The 20,091-nt window shown below is 39.2% G+C and overlaps 2 protein-coding genes across 3 annotated transcripts in view; one reads left to right on the forward strand and one right to left on the reverse strand.

Annotated features, from left to right (window-relative positions):
* Positions 1-12,349, forward strand: LOC136422384 (protein-glucosylgalactosylhydroxylysine glucosidase-like). 2 transcript variants are annotated; one of them, XM_066410123.1, is made up of 15 exons: positions 1-53; positions 981-1,199; positions 1,755-1,897; positions 2,359-2,460; positions 3,094-3,304; positions 3,592-3,699; positions 4,251-4,551; positions 5,009-5,200; positions 5,701-5,911; positions 6,423-6,650; positions 7,574-7,674; positions 8,618-8,749; positions 9,385-9,536; positions 10,266-10,411; positions 10,911-12,349. In XM_066410123.1, exons 1-15 carry the CDS (start codon positions 40-42, stop codon positions 11,069-11,071), a joined length of 2,421 nt encoding a protein of 806 aa, XP_066266220.1. In that variant the 5' UTR covers positions 1-39; the 3' UTR covers positions 11,072-12,349. The 2 variants fall into 2 exon arrangements, with proteins under 2 accessions (XP_066266220.1, XP_066266218.1); XM_066410121.1 differs by lacking the exon at positions 1-53 and adding an exon at positions 341-472.
* The window catches only part of LOC136422385 (cysteine--tRNA ligase, cytoplasmic-like), a 24,910-nt gene continuing 16,757 nt past the window's right edge, over positions 11,939-20,091 (reverse strand). The window contains exons 13-22 of the mRNA XM_066410124.1: positions 18,481-18,714; positions 17,830-17,918; positions 17,491-17,531; positions 16,811-16,959; positions 16,073-16,141; positions 15,837-15,918; positions 15,191-15,339; positions 14,593-14,652; positions 13,962-14,045; positions 11,939-13,425 (exon numbers count right to left, since the gene is read on the reverse strand). Coding sequence (XP_066266221.1) covers positions 13,270-13,425; positions 13,962-14,045; positions 14,593-14,652; positions 15,191-15,339; positions 15,837-15,918; positions 16,073-16,141; positions 16,811-16,959; positions 17,491-17,531; positions 17,830-17,918; positions 18,481-18,714 — 1,113 coding nt within the window. The 3' untranslated portion in view covers positions 11,939-13,269. The remainder of the gene's footprint in view (positions 13,426-13,961; positions 14,046-14,592; positions 14,653-15,190; positions 15,340-15,836; positions 15,919-16,072; positions 16,142-16,810; positions 16,960-17,490; positions 17,532-17,829; positions 17,919-18,480; positions 18,715-20,091) is intronic.

Raw genomic sequence — 20,091 nt, forward strand, 5'->3', positions numbered from 1 at the left:
CATCAGTCAGTGATACCTTGTCACTGGAGTTGGACAACAATGGCTACGTGGAGGTTGGTAATAGGTGAAACACAATCTTTTCTTGTACAAACATGTAGTTGAGATGATGATGTTAATATTGAGGAAACTTCAAAAAGTATCATACATGTATACCAGTCCTATAGCAATGTCTGTGATGTTTTTATTGATAGATGACCCTTTGACCCTAGTATCAGGTTATGGAAGAAGTGAATGACCTGCTTTGACCTTAGATTTTGCAACGTTTGGATTCATTCCCGTTATTCCCATGATCCTTCTCAGTGGCTCCCAGTTACACAAAGAAACGTACGCTTATTAATTATTAACTCTAAGTAAATATACCTAGCCTAACACCAAGAGAACAGGCTGACTGTCTAAAGTGCACTTCATAATGGTACTACAAAGTCATGCCAAATCCATATGTCGAAAATTACAGTGAAGAGTCATACAAGCAGTAAGTGTTCAACAGTTTAGTACATAAATTGTTCCTGAGATCTTTGATGGTTGAAATATAATGTATGAGTTGATAAGAGTAGAGTCTAAGGGTATAAGAAATGCGTCCGTGAGGAAAGAACAAGCTTTTGTCTTTGTTTGCAGCTATACAGTACTTAGTATAGTTTTGTGTAAAAGTTTTGTTTAGACGTACACAGATTTGATTTGTTGGCATACCTGAGGTCCTCAGATTTTTTAAAAATCGATTTGGAAACAGAGTCTGGGGGGAAAGTCTGTCTACTTTGTTTCACAAAGTTTCAGGGAGTGAATTAATAAGTCAAGTTTGAATTTTCTCCCAGCCTTCTGTTTTCATCTTGCAAACTCTTTCTAAAAATCATGTCCAAGAACAAAGACAATGAATTGGTATCGCCGTTTGATGACATTTCTCAAATTTACCAAGCAATTACCTATCTTTAACCTAACAATTAGTTACATAGTGATCCTTTAATTTGTTTGTATTTTTCTCTAAGACAATTTTTGCAGACAAGAATGAAGACTCGCCGTCTGTACCTGGCCCTGTGCCTGACTCTCGTCCTACTGGTCATCAACGTTGTCGCCTACCAGACCATTCTCGGGGACAACAGTAAGAGAACGAAACTGTTTGGCGCAAATTCAAAGTCAAGAAGAAGGAGACAGGACGCAGATGTGCCTGACATCAGTAACAGTCCTACTGTTTTCGAATCCAACAGGTACAGTAGCTTGATTGTAATGTTGAATGCTAGGGGAAAATTTTAAAGCTTGTTGAAGCCATTACAAGGGGCTGTAGGAATGTCTTCTACTGTGTCCAGGCCTTTAACCTTCCTACTATAGGAGGTTATAACCTCATTACCCAACTGAGGTGTGGAAGTGCATAAAGTGCCTTTCCCAAGGACACAACATCTGGCCCAGTGGCTGATAGGAATGAAACCCGTAACCTCTCGATCCCATATGTCTGCTATCCTAAGCCTTCAGTTCATTATTAATTTGTGCCATTGATTACGCAGTGGTTAATAAGTTAATTATGAGCCACTGGGCTTCAATCCTACAGCTTGATAATGAAGTTAAGGTTGTCTTTTTTTTCACTGTGGTCCTAATAGAGGCATTAAAAATGTGCTGTAATGTTTCTTGTTCACTACTTTTTTCTTCAGTCAACGTTCAGCACAATTGCAATTGGTTCCGTAGAAACTTTGTAACCAAAAGTGATAAACCTATTATTAGTTTGATGTCATTTACATGATGTGTTGTTGTGTTATGTTATATGACAGGTTGCCAATGACAGGAAACTCCACCATCGGTTACACCCTGAATACGCGACTCATGGCATCCGTTGGCAACGGTCACCTAGCAACAACAGTGTACAGCGACACCATATTTGTCAACGGACTGTACAGTGGGGATGGCTTTAAAGGTGACACAATTGACAATACTTAAATGTAAAACTGTAAGCCATAATTTGTTCCATATACATAGATGATCCTCGTTAGACATCCAGGTAATAAGATATGCAAGGTAACGTTTACTCATTCAAGCAACTGGATGAGATTTGGAAACCGTCAAACGTTTCAGACATCATTTACAGTGTCTTTCGTCAATGACTTATAAAGGACAAACTGGATTACTGAGGTTTTAAACCATAACAGTTCTTTGAAGTGATATGTAAATGAGGTAAAGATAATTTTAAGATGGTTCAAAGGAAGAGGAAGTCAAGACAAGGTTCTATATACTAGTAATCCAACAGCATTGCTTTGGAGATCATTGGAGATGACAGCTGTAACATTAGGGACTGTGGCACACATTGTAACTGTTGATTCTGTATCATAATATTTTACTGCAGGAGTAATATTCATGTGTAATTGTATTTCACTTCAGGTAGAAGCCATCGTGCCACAATTCCTTCCCCAAACAACATTCGGGTAACCCTCCCATCTGAAGAAGGTGCAGTGAGGAGATTCGCACTTGATGTTGAGAAAGGTACTATCAAAATGAAATTCCAAACATAACTGTATAACCTTTGAGGCATTCAATGTCAGAATAATTATACATTTGTTTTTAAGTATACGTACTAAGTAGGGTACTAAGTATATGCTGTTGCTTTCATTCTGTAAAGTAAGGTTAGAAGTATACAAAACATCTAACATGTGTTGAATTTGATGATAGTTACTCTTTTAACTTTTTTTCTTAAATTTTAACATAATAAGACAAAGTAAAACTCATTTGAAGTCATGGTACTGTTGAAGATATGGAACCCTCCTTTACATTGGAGTCCAGTGGTAATAACAGTGTAATGTAAACCGCCTCATGGTGTAAAATACCAGGTTTGTGCTGAAAAGTACAAGCTGCATATCCTGACAGATTTATTTGATCCACTCACACTAGGAAGGACTCTTACAGTTTTTCATTAAGTGTGATGGGTTCTTTAATACATGCTTCTAAAACACAGGACCTATATTTAACAGCCTATCTGAGGCCTAGGGATGTCCTTAACAGAAGCTAGGTACTAATTTTTGCCTGAGTAAAGTGAGGAAATTTGTGTTAAATGCCTTTCCCAAGGGCACAACGTCAACGGGACAAGTGTGTATAGTAATTCAGCATTTTCTTTTTCAGGTGTTTTCTTTGAGACTGTGACAACGGACCAGGTAACTGTCGAACACCGGACGTACGCGCACCAGTTCTACACGCGACTCCTGGTGACTGAGATCCACGTGACACGGAGACAAGACACCGGTGACATCACAATCGGCTTAACAACAAATCCTGGGTCTGACGGTCAGGATTTCCTGTGGGATGCCATCTCTTCTCCTTCTGATAATAGTCGGTAGGGCGTGTACATGTGTTGAAGATCTCTTTGAGAAATGCATAAATTCTTGGACTTTTGAAAGCCTTTGACAATAACTTAATGCCTTTATAAGATGTTTATGATAGATTATATACTGTATTTGCTTGAATGACAATAAGAACAAAAAATTGACTCCCTTAGATACGTCATGCATGTATAGATAATGTTTTAGTGATGCATCAATACTACTTATTGATATTGGTACATTATACTTCAATCTTTCTGTACCTAAATGTTTGCTTTCCTTTTCGAACACTTCATTGTAGGTACAGACATGGTACCATCAACGTGACAGAGACTGCGTGCAGCCCCAGGTCTGAAGTGCACATGTTCTGGACACCGGTACCCAGTACCATAACACTGGCAAGTTCTGAGTAAGTATAACATGTACTTATTTACATTGAAGAAACATTGTCCACAATACACCAAATGGCAATTACTCGACAAGCAACTGGATAAAATTTAGAAACACTACCTTTTGTCAGTGAAATCTAGATCTGTAGATCAGCTGTTTTTTTTAACCACGAACTATGAATATGCAAATAAAGTGAAGACAATACAAAGTAGGAAGTCAATTAGCTTCTGTTGTTTGAGTACAGGAGCTGATGCTATTTGTCTAGAATAGTTAACTGAAATAAGGTCTGGGCTTTTTAATTTTGTATTGAAAATAGCTTGAAGGCTTGTTCAAATAGCTTGAAAATAGCTGTCATTCTGTTTCTACATTGCCGATTTATTCTCATTTGGAAACTATCAATCAAGAGTAACTGGGCAATATGAGTGGCTGCTCATTATCAACATCAAGTGTTCATTTATTCTGCTCAGCCTCATTTTAATTACCCGTACAATCCATTGTTTGTTTGATGTAGTTGTTGCCATACATTGTACCATGTACGATTGTCCAACAATAATTATCTCAACTTCACAGGTCTCAGACAAGCGTTTCATACATTACCTCCATCGACACAGACCAATCTACGGCCAGGGAAGCCTTCGAAATCGGGCGACAGTTTGCTCGCAGCAATCTTTACCCAACTCACTTAGAATCCTGGAGAAAAGTTTGGGATGCAGGACGTATAGAAGTAGAGGGGAACCTGGATCTTCAGAAGATTATCAACGGAGCGCTGTATTACATCCTGAGCTCCCTACCTGCTCAGAACCACTATGGAACAGCCAACCAGTTTTATGGACTCAGTCCAGGTGGACTGGCCAATGGGAAACTTCTACAGGTTGTTATTTTTTGAAATTAGAATTGAAACTCCTAAATAACAGGTTGTTGTTTTTTGCGGTGCCAAATTATTGTAAATTATTGCAAACATTGATGTCTCAGATGACATCTAGCAGAATTTCTATGGAATGGATGGTCAATGGAACAGCTCCTTGAAAATAGAGTGCATCATGATTTTTTATGTGTGTTGCATGCTTTCCAAAAAAAATATCCTGCAAATTTTAGCTCCTATCATCATATTAAAGCCATGTCAAAAAAAATGTGGTGATTTTACTACCAAAAGCCTCAAAATTAAGAGATTTGGTGAAGTGGGAATTTGAGATGAATTGAAGTGAATTCCATCTTAATTGGAACCAATGGTACTTAATTTGCTGCATGCCAGCTTTTTGTGTTGTTGCTGAATGATGTGCTAGCTTCCTCGTTGTTGCTGAATAATGTGCTGGCTTTCTTGTTACCAGGACTACCAGGGCCATTCATTCTGGGACACAGAAACCTGGATGTACCCACCCATCCTTATGCTCCATCCAACTCTAGCTAAGGACATGCTGAGCTACAGGATACACGTCAGAGGGCCTGCCTACGACAGGGCACAAGAAAACGGGCACCAGGGGCTGAGGTTTCCCTGGGAAAGTGCCTTTACTGGTGTGGAGGTATGATGTCTAAGTGTCTGAGTGTTATCTTGTTGTACAGGAATTTTTTTACTGGTTCGCTGGTTGCAACTGTTGAAAAAATAAGTCTATAATGCTATATTGTTTGTGCATTTTTGATGAGTAGTATTGTCTCAACACATTTTGATCATTTGGATTGTAAATTAATATTTGTAGAATTTTTTTCACCACAAACTTGAAACCACTGTGAAACTGCTTGTACTGTCTCCTGCCTGCCTACTACCTCGTCTGAACCACGAACTAAAAACAACAGCAAGCACTCCATTTTCTCTCTACTTCAAAATTAAATCATTACAAAATCAAATGCATTTACAGCAACTATTTTTGGACTTGGATGAATAATTTTTTTCAAGAAGAAATGATTCCTAGAGGAAAGTGTTTTATCAGGGGTGTATTTGGCATCGTCAGGTATGGGGGGTGCAGCGCCCTTGTTCCCCTCTTTGGAAAAAGCCCTAGTTTTATCATTGACCTGTGACCTTCAGGTTACTCCGGGTGACATCTGCTGGGAGTGCAGAGAAAACCAGCAGCACATAACGGGAGATATCGCGTTCGCTGCCCGCCAGTACGTCTCCGCGACCCGCGACCTCGGGTGGTTAAGGGAAGAGAAAGGCTGGGAGCTCATTAGAGAGACGGCCAGGTTCTGGAAGAGCCGACCAACCTTCAACCAGAAAAGGGGACTGTACGATATAAATGGTTAGCTTCTGAACCTTTCCTTTCATAGTATGTATGGTTAAAATCTTTGAGAAAAAGGCACTGTCAGAAAGACTTTAGAAAATGCTGCAAAGAGATGTATGACATAAACCAAAGCTATACATTTGCGTGATTGTTTAAAGTCTTTATATTATCAATCATTGATGATTCAGTATGATGATTTAGTACCATTATCATTGTGTACAGTGAAGTAAAAAGAAATGATGATAGACTCTGCTTGAAAGACATGATAGGCCAAGGCAATACATATTTGAGATCATGTTGCAACACTCGAAGTTTGAACAGATAGATTTAGTTATGCAAGTCATGTACTTTGTGCTGTTGGCCCTGTTTGAAAATCTGTGAAACGGCTTAAAAAAGCATGTTGCACTGTAATTTCCAAAATAGAGCATTTCATTTACTTTCCGTTTTTACTGCATCTTTCTTTGACTGTATATTTCTTTGACTGTATATTTCTTTGATTGTATCTTATTTTACTGCTCAATCAATGCAGGGGTCATGCCACCAGATGAAATCCACCATACTGTCAACAACTCCATCTACACCAACGTGGTGGCCAAACTCAGTATGGACTTTGCCAACTACACGGCATGTCTGGTGGGAGAGGCAGATGAAACAGCCGACGAGGTTGAGTCCTGGGTGACAGATGTCGGGGATAGACTTTACCTCCCTGAAATTACTGCTGAGAAATATCACCCAGAGTTTGAGGGTTATCCAAAAGGTAAGGAGCGATGATTACAGTTTGCATACATTTTGCTTTGGCTTTCCTTATTTTGAAGGATGGAGATGAATTGGCAATTGCTAGATGATATGCAATGGTCAATGCTGTCCATGTGCATGTGTATTGAATGCTGTACCTGTCTTTGGTTCTGAAATTGCTGTTGCTGCCAAAAGTGCTGATTGCTGTCCCATGGTAGTGAACTTTGCCCTTGGGTTTTAAATGCTGTTACAGTCCCTGGTCCCGAATGATGTCCATGTCCTTGGTACTGAACTGTCAATTGTTCTTAATATTGCTCTTGAATGTCATCCCTTGTGCTGAATATTGTCTATGTTTCTGATGCTGAATGCTATCCCAGTCCCTGATCCTGAATACTGTCCCTGTCCCTGGTACTGAACTGTGAGTTGTGCTTAATGTTGTCCCAGTCACTGCTCCTGAATACTGTCCCTGTCCATGGTGCTGAATGTTGTCCCTTGTGCTGAACATTGTCTATGTTTCAGATGCTGAACGCTATCCCAGTCCCTAATCCTGAATATTATTCCTGTCCCTGGCACTGAACTATGTCTTTTGCATTGAATGTTGTCCCTGCTCCTGAATTTTGTACCTGTCCCTGGTACTGAATGTTGTCTTTTGTGCTAAATATAGTTTGTGTCTCTATACTTGAATGGTATCCCAGCCCCTGCTACTGATTACTGTCCCTGTCCCCAGTACTGAATGTTGTCTCTTGTGCTGAATATCGTTTGTGTCTCTATACTTGAATGGTATCCCAGTCCCTGCTACTGAATACTGTCCCTGTCCCTGGTACTGAAGTGTGTCCTTTGTATTGAATTTCGTCCCTGCTCCTGAATACTGTCCTTGTGCTAATACTATCCCTGGCCTTGGTGCTGCATGTTAGTAATCAACATGTCCATCATTCCTGTTGCCAGGGGAACTAATCAAACAGGCAGATGTCATCCTCCTTGGCTACCCACTGATGTGGAAGATGTCAGATGAAGTGAGGAGGAATGACCTGAACGTCTATGAAGAGGTATGGCATTAAATCAAATATAGCTTGAAAACGAACTTGTTTTGGTACCTTTTTTTCTTGTATTTTGTTACATTTGTATTTGAATATTGTAAAGTGAATTTTTCAAGCGCTGTTATTGCTTTGTTACAAATCCAGTCCAACAGACAACAAGCTGAGGATACATTGCAATGCTTTTACATGTATATTGGGAATTGCAGACAAGCCAAAAACAGTTCTCTACTCTCTTGAGGTGAAGTAATGAATGTGGCATTGAATAGAATGTGGATTGCACATTTCAGCATTTCCCCCTGGCACTAGCAGTAACGCAACCCCGCTGCTTGACCATCCGGATCAAATTCCCTGCATCTGTGGCCCGGAGGGTAGACCCTAGCTTGGCCGTGTTGTAAGTGATTGCATTCGTCATTTCAGATGGTGGTGGCCCCGTGTATGAGGGAGCTTCAGGTGTAAGCCTCATGCAAGTGTCATACTTCTGCATGTTAAAGAACCCAACACACTTATCGAGAAGAGTAGGGGTGACCAGGTGTGCTTGGCTAAACACGCAAGCTGTGGCAAAGCCGCATTGCACTTAGTATTGTGTACCTAAACTCGTGTTCAGGTTCAGGTCCGGATTTAGATCCAGAAGTTCAGGTTCAGGTCCGGTGATAAACACAAAAGTTCAACATTATAAATACAAAAACAGCAATGTTTTCATATTTTTCCAGTGCAAACTTCACAATCTAAGGAAGGCTTAAGATGATTTAAAACAAAAAGGAGAGTATAAGGAGAGATTTTTTCCAGACTTGTTTCTATACGTTTAGGTTTTTTTAGGCTTGAACCTAAACATTAGTTCCAGTCCGGATCAGGTCCGGGGTTTAGGTCGCAGCACTAATTGCACTACTACTTGCTACTTGAAAATCAGTATGCTTTACCTCGATTGAGGATGACTGCTTTACCTTAACCTCAGGTGACGGACCGTAACGGGCCAGCCATGACGTGGAGCATGTTCTGTGTGGGGTGGCTGGAGCTGCAGGAGTACAGCAAGGCCAGCCAGATGTTCCAGGACAGCTACAGTATCTACGTCAAGGAGCCTTTCAAGGTTAGGCAAACTGGAAAAACATTTTAAAGGATATTTCATATAAAAAGTTGATGAGGGAGACCGGACCATAAATGTCATAATAAGCAGAGAGATGGTCAAAGAAATCATAAGAGATAGCCCGGCCCACCTCCGACAAAGCCTAGAAATGTATAATAAAAACATAAAGATGCAAATATTTGACGGGCATGAAGTCAATCTCTCATTGGTGGAACCGCTAATTGCCATTCTCCTATTGGTTGAACTGCTAATTGTGATTGACAGTCAGGATCGATCTATTTAACTGCACTGAAGATTAAGGAAACTATATGATCTGGATTGCCTTGTCCGATGGACTATTTGATAGGAAAAATACTTTTTGATTGTATTTTTTTCTAGATGTGTTTCCTTACTTCTGTCTATCAGTCAGTTCTTTTAACCACTGCACTAGAAATGTAAAGACCCATTATCTAGCTTGGGTTGTACCATCTCTTACTGTTAGGGTCTGATTGGGCCTCCTCTAAGGACCTGACCAGTGGAAAGGCTGATAGAAGCTTGATTTCGTTAGGCTACCCATTATCTTGCCCTGTTCTAAATTGATACTAGTATCATTTGTGTAGCCACAGAAACTCAAAGTTTGTTGTATTGCTTTCTATCAGGTTTGGACTGAAGCCCACCAGGGTTTGGGTGCGGTTAACTTCATCACAGGAATGGGAGGGTTTCTCCAGGCAGTGCTGTTTGGGTACGGAGGGTTCCGCCTGCATGTGGACCACCTGGACCTCAACCCTGTCCTGCCACCTGATACAGACAGGTAAATGTGTTTACAGCTGGGCTTTGAATGGGAATCTTCAGCCAATCTTGTTTTTTTTGTCACAAGGCTGTCCCTCTGTACTGTCCCGCAATGGAAATTTGCTTGTTGGGACAAACAAAAAAGTTCACCCTATCTATCCCAAAAATCTTCTTGACATAAAACTGATGAAGATGTGTTCACAGGTGGAATATGAATGGGAATTTTCAGCCACTATTGTCTGAGGCCTCATTGAATATCATGCACCTTTCAGATTAGCAACCATCTGTTTGTGTATCAGTTAATGAAGAAATGAAGCTAAACTTGTTTTCTGTCATGTACTTATCACAATTAATGTGCAGCATTCTTCTTATCCTTCCATTTTTACAGGTGTAATTTTTACAATTTTATAATTTGACTTTGGATGAGAATCTTCAGCAACTCTTGTTTGTTTGATTATTTTTGAACTAAGTTATTTAGTTCTGATAGCTACTCAAATCTCAACCATGTTTGTCAACAAAGGAGATGAAGTGAAATCATACATGTTTACTGTTATCATTATGTACTAATCACACTTCATGTGCATTCTACATTTCCTCTTCTTTTGCATGGTGTGATTTTGGACTAAGTCAATTTTCACACATGGACAATTTTGGAATAGCCCATAATCAGACTCATTGAGCCTCTCAGTGACGGTCAATAAGAATTTCTGGGATATGTTTTTAAGCCTTTTTGGTGCTTTTGTTCCAACAGGATGAAAATCCATGGCTTAGACTACTTGGGTTCCAGTATAGACTTCACCATCAGTAGAGACCAGGTCACCATAAATGTGACCTCCCTGGGAGGGGACTATCCATTAGAGATAACGGCAGGTGATGCCAGCTACACTCTACAGGAAGGTAGGAACTTCATCCATGTTGTGAGCTAATTTAGCCCTCTAAATGGTTTGGTTAAGCTCCCATTGTTTTTAAAAACTGCTAGCATCACAGATGGGCATACATGATTTCATTCAACATGTTCGAACAGGCTATAGCTAGATATATGTTTGATGTGTTACAATGTGATGCATTCTGTACACACATGTGTATGTACTGAGTATGTTGTTTGAAATTTGAATGTTGATGGAAATGATTTTGATGCAAGCAGTTTTTGATATTCATGTAAGTCTTAGCCCGACTCTATTTGACTGAATCATCCTTAGTTTGATGAGTTTGAATGCGGTGCATGTTGTAAACAAATGTACTTTGAATGCGTTTGAATGTCTTGATGCAAGCAGTATTTGTGATCCACATATGTTTGTAAGTAATCTATTGCGGTGTATATATTCTGTCAGTTTATGAAATGTAATAGTTTTGCCCAGATAGCATATCCTTAGCTTCTTCTCATGTTGTACCACAGGAGTTCCAGTACAACTGCCCCGTGGTCCTGCTACCATAGCAACAACCAGGCAGGACTCTTACAGATGCACGCCCCCTGTGGTGGGAGATGGTACTGCAGGCAGGCTCCAAGCCACCATCTGGGTGTTCCTACTTTCCATATTTCTCACAGCAATGCAATAGATGAACGAATCTTAGCAAAAATCAAGAATAAGTCTTGTTAAAAACTAGTGCATCCACAATTTCTTCTATCATGTAACTAGATGAACAAAAATCTAGAAAGAAGTCTTTGTTCTCTTCACCCCAAAAAGTTAAGTATTGTTTTAGCTTGTCAGTGTGTTTCTGCAAACTGATTTCTGTATTTTCTGCCAAATGCCAATTACTGTCTAAGGGGGGTGAAGTCTGCCATCTCTGATTGCCTAATTGAAAAGTGTATACTCAGTGCCAAAGAATGGGAATTTATGCCAAAGAAGTGTTTGTGTGTGAAAGTGTAGAGGGACAAATGCACAAAGTATTGAACCTGTTACAATGTATAAGGCACATATGTAGGGAATTGCAGTTTGTAATTGTGAAACTACTCAGTTGTATTTTATATGCTATGCTATTAAATGGCAAAATGATGTGAATTAAAGCTTAATAATCTCAGGGAAGCGATGTTGAAAAACAGACTAGTTGTCTAGCCTAGTATCAATATAATTGATGCAAATTTGTGGGCTCTCATTGGATGTCAGATGATGGTAATGAAATAACCAAGACAGACAGTGGAAGCCATTAAAAATCAAATCTTTATTGTATTGAGGCCTGATACTTCTCAAATTTTGTTGCATATGGTTATGAGATTATGTTTAATGCTTAAGACACCACTATCATAGTGATGTTTTCATGTCTAGCTTGTACTTAATGTTTTTTATTACGATGACTAATTAATGAGATATTGTAAGTGTGGAAATGCATGTAGCTGATTTGCAATGACTAGACATCAATTATAGTATTTGTACAGTGTGTGCAAATATCAGGTATAATTATAATTGATAATGTCCAGGCAAAATGTATTTTTCAAATTCAAGTTTTTATTCAATAGAGCATTATTTTGGACTGACTTGCTGCAATAAGTTAAATGAATATCACACATACTAATTGACATATTGTTTTACTTAACATACATTGTATGTTTTTCTATCACAAATAGACAATCCTACTTATATCTAGCTGACAAATTTGCCTTTATTTAATACATCTTCGTGCTCAAAAAGAGGATAAATACAATATTAGCTAATAAGAAGCATATTTTTAACAGGAAGCAAAATATATATTTTGTTTTATTCAAAAGTTATCAATGATTATTTGATTTATGATATCACAAAGAAAGATTATCACTTTAATTTGTATTTTAAGGCATTGAGATGCATATTTTGCATATGGAATGATTTGCACAGAAAATAAAGTTTTATAACATTTGCATATTGTTGTTTGTACTTTTTTTCATCAGTTTTGTGAACATAATACATGTAGTATATTGTGTATTCTTGTTTCCACACTGATCACTTACTGTATATGGGGTTGAAAAATAAGTAAGTATGAAGTAATATTCTTCATAATTTACCTGTGGCACAATAGTAGTGCTTTTAGTCACCAAATTTGTGATTTTACACTGGGAACTTGGAGTGATGAAAGTTACCATTCAAGCCCTCTGACAACATTCTTCAACAGCTATTAACACTGAATGAAAGCCAACTCGAATGTGTCAAAATGCCTTGAAATACTCACAAAGCATGTCATTATCTGAGTTTACTACAACATAGACTGTCTTCTAGTCTACAATCTACTGCTTATTGTTTCTTAGTTTCTTTCTATCGTGGATAAAAACAATAGCTATGGAAGGCTTTTCTTTTCAATGGAGAAATTAACAGCATTTACTGTTAATAAAATCTACCTTCAGTTGTCTCTGGTTCAATTAAGTGTGATAGCGGCAGATAGCCTATTGGTAGAATGGCGGGGGGGGGGGCACTAGTGTCATCTTTTCTGTATTTGGTAGGTGAAGGGGAGTAGAGACAGAGTGTAACATCTACTAACATAACTCCACCAGGGTACATAATTCCGCCACCCTGAAAACATGCGTCCAAACAGATCTCCAACCCAACATTCCCCCGTATAATGCACTCCTGTGTAGCTAAACTGTGCATCAGTGGGGGATGCTGCACTAGAGATCTCTCAAACCCACTGTTTTTCAAAGTGGCGGATTTTTGTAACCCAGCAGATTAATGTTAATGGAGGTTACATACCAGTTGGGTTGGTGCTGGTAACAAATAGCTACAAAAGTTAACCATATTTGTTTAGACAATGTTTTAACTATTAGTGACTGTCTACTGATTAGATTATCATCATTTTGCCTCAGCTCCGTTGATAAGTCCGTCTTGTTGCTCCTGACTCTTCAAGTACTCGTTATACAGTTTTTCCTGAGCGTCGTACAACTTCCGTAACTTCTTCTGTTGGCCCTTACTGAGCTCTTTTCCCTCTTTGTCATGCGTTGGGAATCCCTGAAACATGTTGAACAGAAACACAGTCAAACCTGTCTTTAGTTGTAAGAAATGGACTGTCTTGGAAAAAACTAACATTTTGGAACATGGCTGCATAAGGGTTCAAATAAAAGTGATCTAGAACCATTTTAGATAACTGAAAAGATAATCTTCAACTTGTTGTGACAGAGACAAATATACACTACAAAGTATTTTATTATATACTATATACATATTTCTAGTACATTTTGTAAAGTATTCAGAGGTACATGTATTCCACTACTGTACTTCTGCCAGTTTGATTTTACAATAAAATTGAAAATATACAAGTTATTGTACTGGTAAAATTCTTGTACCTCTTTTCAACAAGTACAACAGTGGACCACTGCTTAATCTCCAGTCTTATAAAAAGAACAACAATCATTTCCAGTAGCATGCATGCCGGGTGAACTACAAGAGCCGGGATTGGAACTCCCGACCTCTTGGTCCAGAGGCAGGGTTGCTAACCACTGGACTACACATGCTTAAGGGTTATCTGATACAATATGTAACCTTACCGTGTCGTCAAAGTTGGAGTACTTGTCTGTATCCTTTATGAACAACTCTGAAGGAGGGATTCTTCTCTTGGCCTCTTTAGCTGCCTGTTATGGAGAAATGGATAAGATTTCATCAAAAAGACTTAGAATTGCTTGTTTCTGAAACATATGTTACTGTCATATCTGAATGTAAATCATATCATTTTATGCTAACATATCACAAATGCCTAAGAGGAACGCAAATACTATTAGGTTGAAGCCTTAAAGCCCCCGTCACAAATCAACAATTTAGCTCGGCCGACTTGTCGCCGAGCTCCAAATGGGGATTTTCGGCCGAAGTACGACCGACGTCCTGGCGATTCCGCGGGCTTCGGGCGATTTTTAGAAATCAAATTTAATCCAAATATTGGCCTTTTACCAGGTTAGTCGATTCTGACTTCGTCCATGTCCAAGTAATGGTACCATCTCATGGGGGATTTTTAGTTTTTGGTGTTCGACGGACGTCACCCGAGATTCTCATTGGAAATACGGTCGACGCTCGGGCGATTTTGAAATTCGGCGAGCTTCGGGCGATCTACAAAGTCGGCCGACGCTCGCATGAATTGTGACGCCGGCTTAAGGAAATTGTACTCCTTGTACTTCATTAATTTACCTGAAGTTCTTGTTGTTTACGTTGTTTCTCTTCTTTCTGACGTCGCTTCTCTTCTTCAATCTAGGGAGACAAGAGATTTGTATCAAACATGTATTAATAACTGTTAGTTGCAGGAATATTTTGCGTGTTGAGGAAGTAATTTTTAGACTACTAGTCTTTTGTGTCAGCGCCCTGGAAAATATTTTTCAAAGCACTATACACAACCTCATGTACAGCATTATACACAACCTCTTGATCGTAAAGAATAAAACGCGTTTCAATGATATCACACTGTCTCGCTGGTACTCACTTACCGCGGCCGACCTTGCACCCACACACATGCCATCCAACGTTTCTAAATATCGCTATACAATGTCGATAGCTATTCCCCCTCCTCACTTGCGTAAAACACAGAGAAAAAAGGTCTTATGTTGTACTTATCTAGATCTGTTGTAGATAAGCCATGTTGTAATTAAACACCTGTTTGGGAAATGTCGTTCAATCACGTTCTATTTTTACGGACGTGTGCAATGACAAGCGTGCGCAGTTTGTGAGCAAAATCCCCCAATGATGAAACCATTTTGTGTGGTTCATATTCATCTATTCTAAGAAGTCTCACTTTAATCTTTTCCTCTCTCTCCTTGAGAAGCGTTTCCTTGTCCACGAGCTTGACAACCGGTGGGAGCCCCTCGTGGTCCTCTAGTCTCACCCCCAGCTGCGGCAGGACATCATCACGCAGCCCATCACACAGCTGCAGGATCTCTTTAGCTGCAGGAAAAAATTGCTGCCTTCTTAGATTTTGTACTTTATGGAGTGTTGTAGGCAATACAACATTATGGTCACAATTACACTATTTTTTTCCTGTGATTATAACATCTGTGATGTTGGTTACAGTTAAACGTCTTTTTCTGTTAAAGAATTACTTGCAAGAGCAGCATACAGTGTAAGCTTTCATGGTATTAATTTTCATGGTTTTTAGTGACCTCTCGACTGCAAATTCATGTCAATTATTGAAACAGTTCTGTAGTACTGAGTAGTCATGCAAGGGACACATTTTTTCATTTTCATATTGTAATTGACAACACCATGAAGACCTCATTTTTCCTCCTACATAAAAAAAACACTGCAAAACTACATGAATTTACAGTAGTAATCACGGCTAACGGTACAACAAGAAACAAACAAGCTCTTTTAATATGTGGAGAAAAAAATCACTGTGCTACCTGTGTCGAAAAGGAGCAATAGATATCCAAGTTCAAACACACCTTTCTCTTGGCGAGCTACTTGTCGCACCTTGTCTCTGAACTCAGCCATTGTACTGAGGTACGGCATCACTGTTTCTTCCAACTGGAAAACAAAATGAACATCTGGCTCACTGCACTGCCACATTCAATGTCCAAGAATTGTGAATTATCTGTCATAGATTCATGTATAAAAAAATTATCAATCTAACAATCTGGGAGTTACATAAAAATTTTACACTAATTGTAAAGCTACTTACATTTGTTACCTGACTTGTGCCGCCCACAGGAAAACCTATGAGCTCCTCTCCTTCAATAGCACCAAAGATCTGTAGAGTGAGAGAACAACAATATTCAACATTCAATTTGATTCTACTGACGTCCCTTTCCACTATCTGCTGACACCGCTTTCCCCTTAAGGCGGCAAATGCTGATCAACTGCTGAGCAATCAAACAAGGGCTGTCTCCAGAAACACGTCCCAACATCCTGTTACGGAAATTTGCTTGTTGGGACGGAAAAAAATTTACACCCTACCCGTCCCAAAAATTTGAACTTCAGGATGTGAAATTGAAGAAAATGTATGTTCGTAAACAACAGATTTATCAGTGAAAATCAACAACAAGGGCTCCCAAACAATGAGTGGGACGGAAAAACATCTAAAGCTGGAGACAGACCTGGACCGAACAATTGACAGGTCACTCAACTAATTTTATAAAGAGTTGATGAAGATTAGACATCCAGGACCTGGTAATAAGATATGCCAAAAATAGTTACTCATTACAGCAACTGGATGTTGCTTGAGTACTATCTTAAGCATAATTTGATAAAGAACAAGACTCTTTGTTTATGTTTTGTATGGCAGTTGTTGTCTTTTGAATCATACTTTCACATCATGCATCATATTCAAATGATAAAATCCAGGTTCAAAAATTTTGCAATACCTTTTTTTTTACACAAACAGAATGAAAAATAAAATGTCAGATATTTCCATCATCACCTTCAGCATCCTTGTGAGGTAGGTTGCTATGTCCCCGAGCAGGGCGTGGTCGGGCTGTTGCCGGGCGTCTCTCTTTTCCTTCAGGTAAACGTTACTGTCGGACACCAGCTCTCGCATCTGGTCCATGGTCGCCCTCGTGTCAATGTTGTCTGTCAGAAAGGACAACAAATTCAAAGGTTGCATTCAAAGAGGGGGAGGCCAGATTAAAGGCGATGCAAGGTTTTCACTAGCAGGCTATTAGCTAGCAGGGTGTCAGGGTGTCTTTTGGATGCCCTACACTACGAAAACAAGGAAATTGCAGGGGACACCCAGAGGACACCCTGTTTCCCTTGTTATCACATGTACACACATGCACATGTGTTCCCCCCCCCCCACCCACACACACACACACTGAAAACTGTTGTTTTTTCCACATACAAGACAGTGCATGTAAATTCACATTGTTAATCCATAGAGCACTGGTTGCAATTGGTCCCCACACTACCACCCTCATCTTAATTTTTTGACACCCTGTCTTTAAATTCAAATCCTAGCTAAAAGCCTGTTCACTAGTACTCACTAGTAGTACTGAATGATGCTAAAAAAAGAGCTTCTTTCCTTAATAGAAGGATCAATAATATCAGGATGAAGCCCGTAATGCTTGTCTATCAAACCTCTGTTCAAACAATAGACTTACTTACCACATAGGGCCTGGTGAACTCCTTCTTTCCTCTGTTGGAAACTAAGAAGAAAAATAATCTGGTCAATGGAATTCACTTCTCAAATGCTTCTGTTAACTTTGTGTTGTCTTATTTTTTTCTGTAACCTTTCTTCTACACTAAAAGGTAAATTTAAGTAGCTGACCTTGGAAAAAGCCACTATGACCAATGTAATTATTACCTGTCATAATCCAAAGACTAATTATAAGGAAAAGTCACTTCTAAACAGCAGTCTTGCTTTTATCATGCCACGCTCACACAAAGCTCACACCAATCTTAAAGGCAAGAGTACAAGACTGGATGTTATTACAAGTATGTTACCTTTCTGCAAGTTGAAGCTCTGGCTTGTCCCACTTCAGAAACGGGGGTGCATCTGTTCTCAGGACATCCTTTACAGTCAGGAAAAACTCCTGCATGATATGGAATATTCCCAAAAATTAGCTGGTCATATACCCTAACCAAAAAATGGTGTAAACATTTCTTGTAGTACCATGACAACAAACAGTACTATCATATGATAGAGGCTTCATTAGATAGCTTTACACAACACCTGGATAGATCTAGATAAGCAAAAGTTCTACATTTCCTGGATCTAGAAATTCTTACATTTTAGAGCAATTATAGTAATATCATGTATCAACAACAACAGTGCAATATATAATTTTTATATCTGTGTATCTGGTGCACATATAATTTTTACCTTGCTCCCTCCAGATTTTGCTGATCTGATAAAGGGGTTGGCCTAGGCGTCTTCTTTTTAACTCATTCATCTTGTGCGTGGTTAATTTTTAAAAGTGTGTCTTTTGTATATACTTCTGCAATAAAGATGATGTTGAAACCCGATATCACAGGTCATTTGATGTGATATGATGAGCCAATGACGTGCGACTGAAAGGCTACTGTACTATGCCAAAGGGTGGTTATACAGTTCAAACAATACAGATACAGAATCTGATACAGATAGTGACGTACGTTGATCATCTTCTCATACTTGACAGCAGTGCCCATAGTGTCAGAGCTGTAGTCCAGCGTGTCCTTCCAGGAGTGCAGCAGGAACCCCAGGCGCAGCTGTCTGGAGCTGTACTTGGACAGAGCCTCCTGAATCGTGATGAAGTTCTTCAGGGACTTGGACATCTTACAGCCCTCGATGGTCAGGTGGCCGGAGTGGAGAAAGTACCGGACCCAGTGGTCATTGTCGTAGTAGGCCTGTGAATGTCCAAATAGTGTTATAACATTTTCTACTATAAAAGTCAGAAGGCCCTCAATACTTTTCATTTTAATCCCTTTTGGGTAACACGTTCAGATGCCTACAATATGAGTAATTTTTTTTGGGGGGGGGGTTTCTCTGGGGTATTCAATTCATCTGGTAGGCAATTTTGGTAATGCTGGTAAATCAGATTACTACTACTTAAATTAGCAGATCAAATTAATAATTGATATGAGAATTAATCTTTTGTCTACCACCTGCTTTTTGTCTGCCACTGCTTCACTGTGACATCATCGCAATCGCTAATAGTAGATCTGTTATCACATTTTTAAAACATTTTATCACAAAGCCTCACTAGTCTGTGTAACGCAAACTCCAGCTGTCCGGGGGTTTCTCTCCCCTCCCCGTGGGTGGATAGCCGTTACAGGCGGCGAGCGGACACGGGGCTTGGTTGAAACCAGGCTAAGCCTCACTAGTCTGTGTAACGCAAACATTGCTGTCCGAGGCTGTAATGGCCCCTCCCTCTGGGGGGGCCGGCAGATGTTGAGCAGCCCGATATAAGCGTGATTTTATCAGGCTAAAAGCCTCGCTAATTGAATTTGAACTTGAACCAATTTCTTGAACCAATTTTCAAGTGAGGGAAAATACTTCACAGTCAGGACATTGAAAACAACAAACAGTGAGCAGATTAAATTTGGACTGAGCATTTGGGTTTGGACTAGTGCTTCTAGACTCTCACATTTTATACCTATGGGTCAGATATTTTGTGGAAAGGTTCTCTGTTACATGATGGATCATAATACCCCCCAGTGAGACTTTTCATGCTTCATTGAAAATGAAAAAATCTCGAAATTAATTTCGAGATTTTTTTTTTATTTCAAATTTTTTCCAAAAAATCTCGAAATTTTTTGGGAAAATTTCGAGATTTTCTTGAAAAGTATCGAGATTTTCCAAGATAATCTCGATATTTTTTTTTAGTGAAACAAAAATCTCGATATTTATCTTCAAGGTAATACAAAAATCTCGAGATTTTCGAAAGCTGATATGGAAAAAATCATTTGGGGGTAAAGTTTTGACTAACAGGGGTTCGACACTTCGACCAGTAGAGTTCCAAATGAGCTATGGACTCGAACAACAATTGACTTATTAATTTACAGACTTGTCATGACTTTGTCTTCAATTAAACCAGCTCGGAGTTGTCTTCAGCTTATTAACATATGAATTCAGAGTTTTGGATAAGTAGCTGGTGAACTTGTCTTCAATTGAATCATCTCAGAATTGTCTTCACCTCATTAACATATGAATTCAGAGTTTTGAATAAGTAGCTGGTAAACTGCAAATTCTGGTTCAACCACTGACGATAGCAGCGCGGATAT

This window comes from Branchiostoma lanceolatum, chromosome 17 (assembly GCF_035083965.1).
Source record: "Branchiostoma lanceolatum isolate klBraLanc5 chromosome 17, klBraLanc5.hap2, whole genome shotgun sequence".
Lineage (NCBI taxonomy): Eukaryota > Metazoa > Chordata > Leptocardii > Amphioxiformes > Branchiostomatidae > Branchiostoma > Branchiostoma lanceolatum.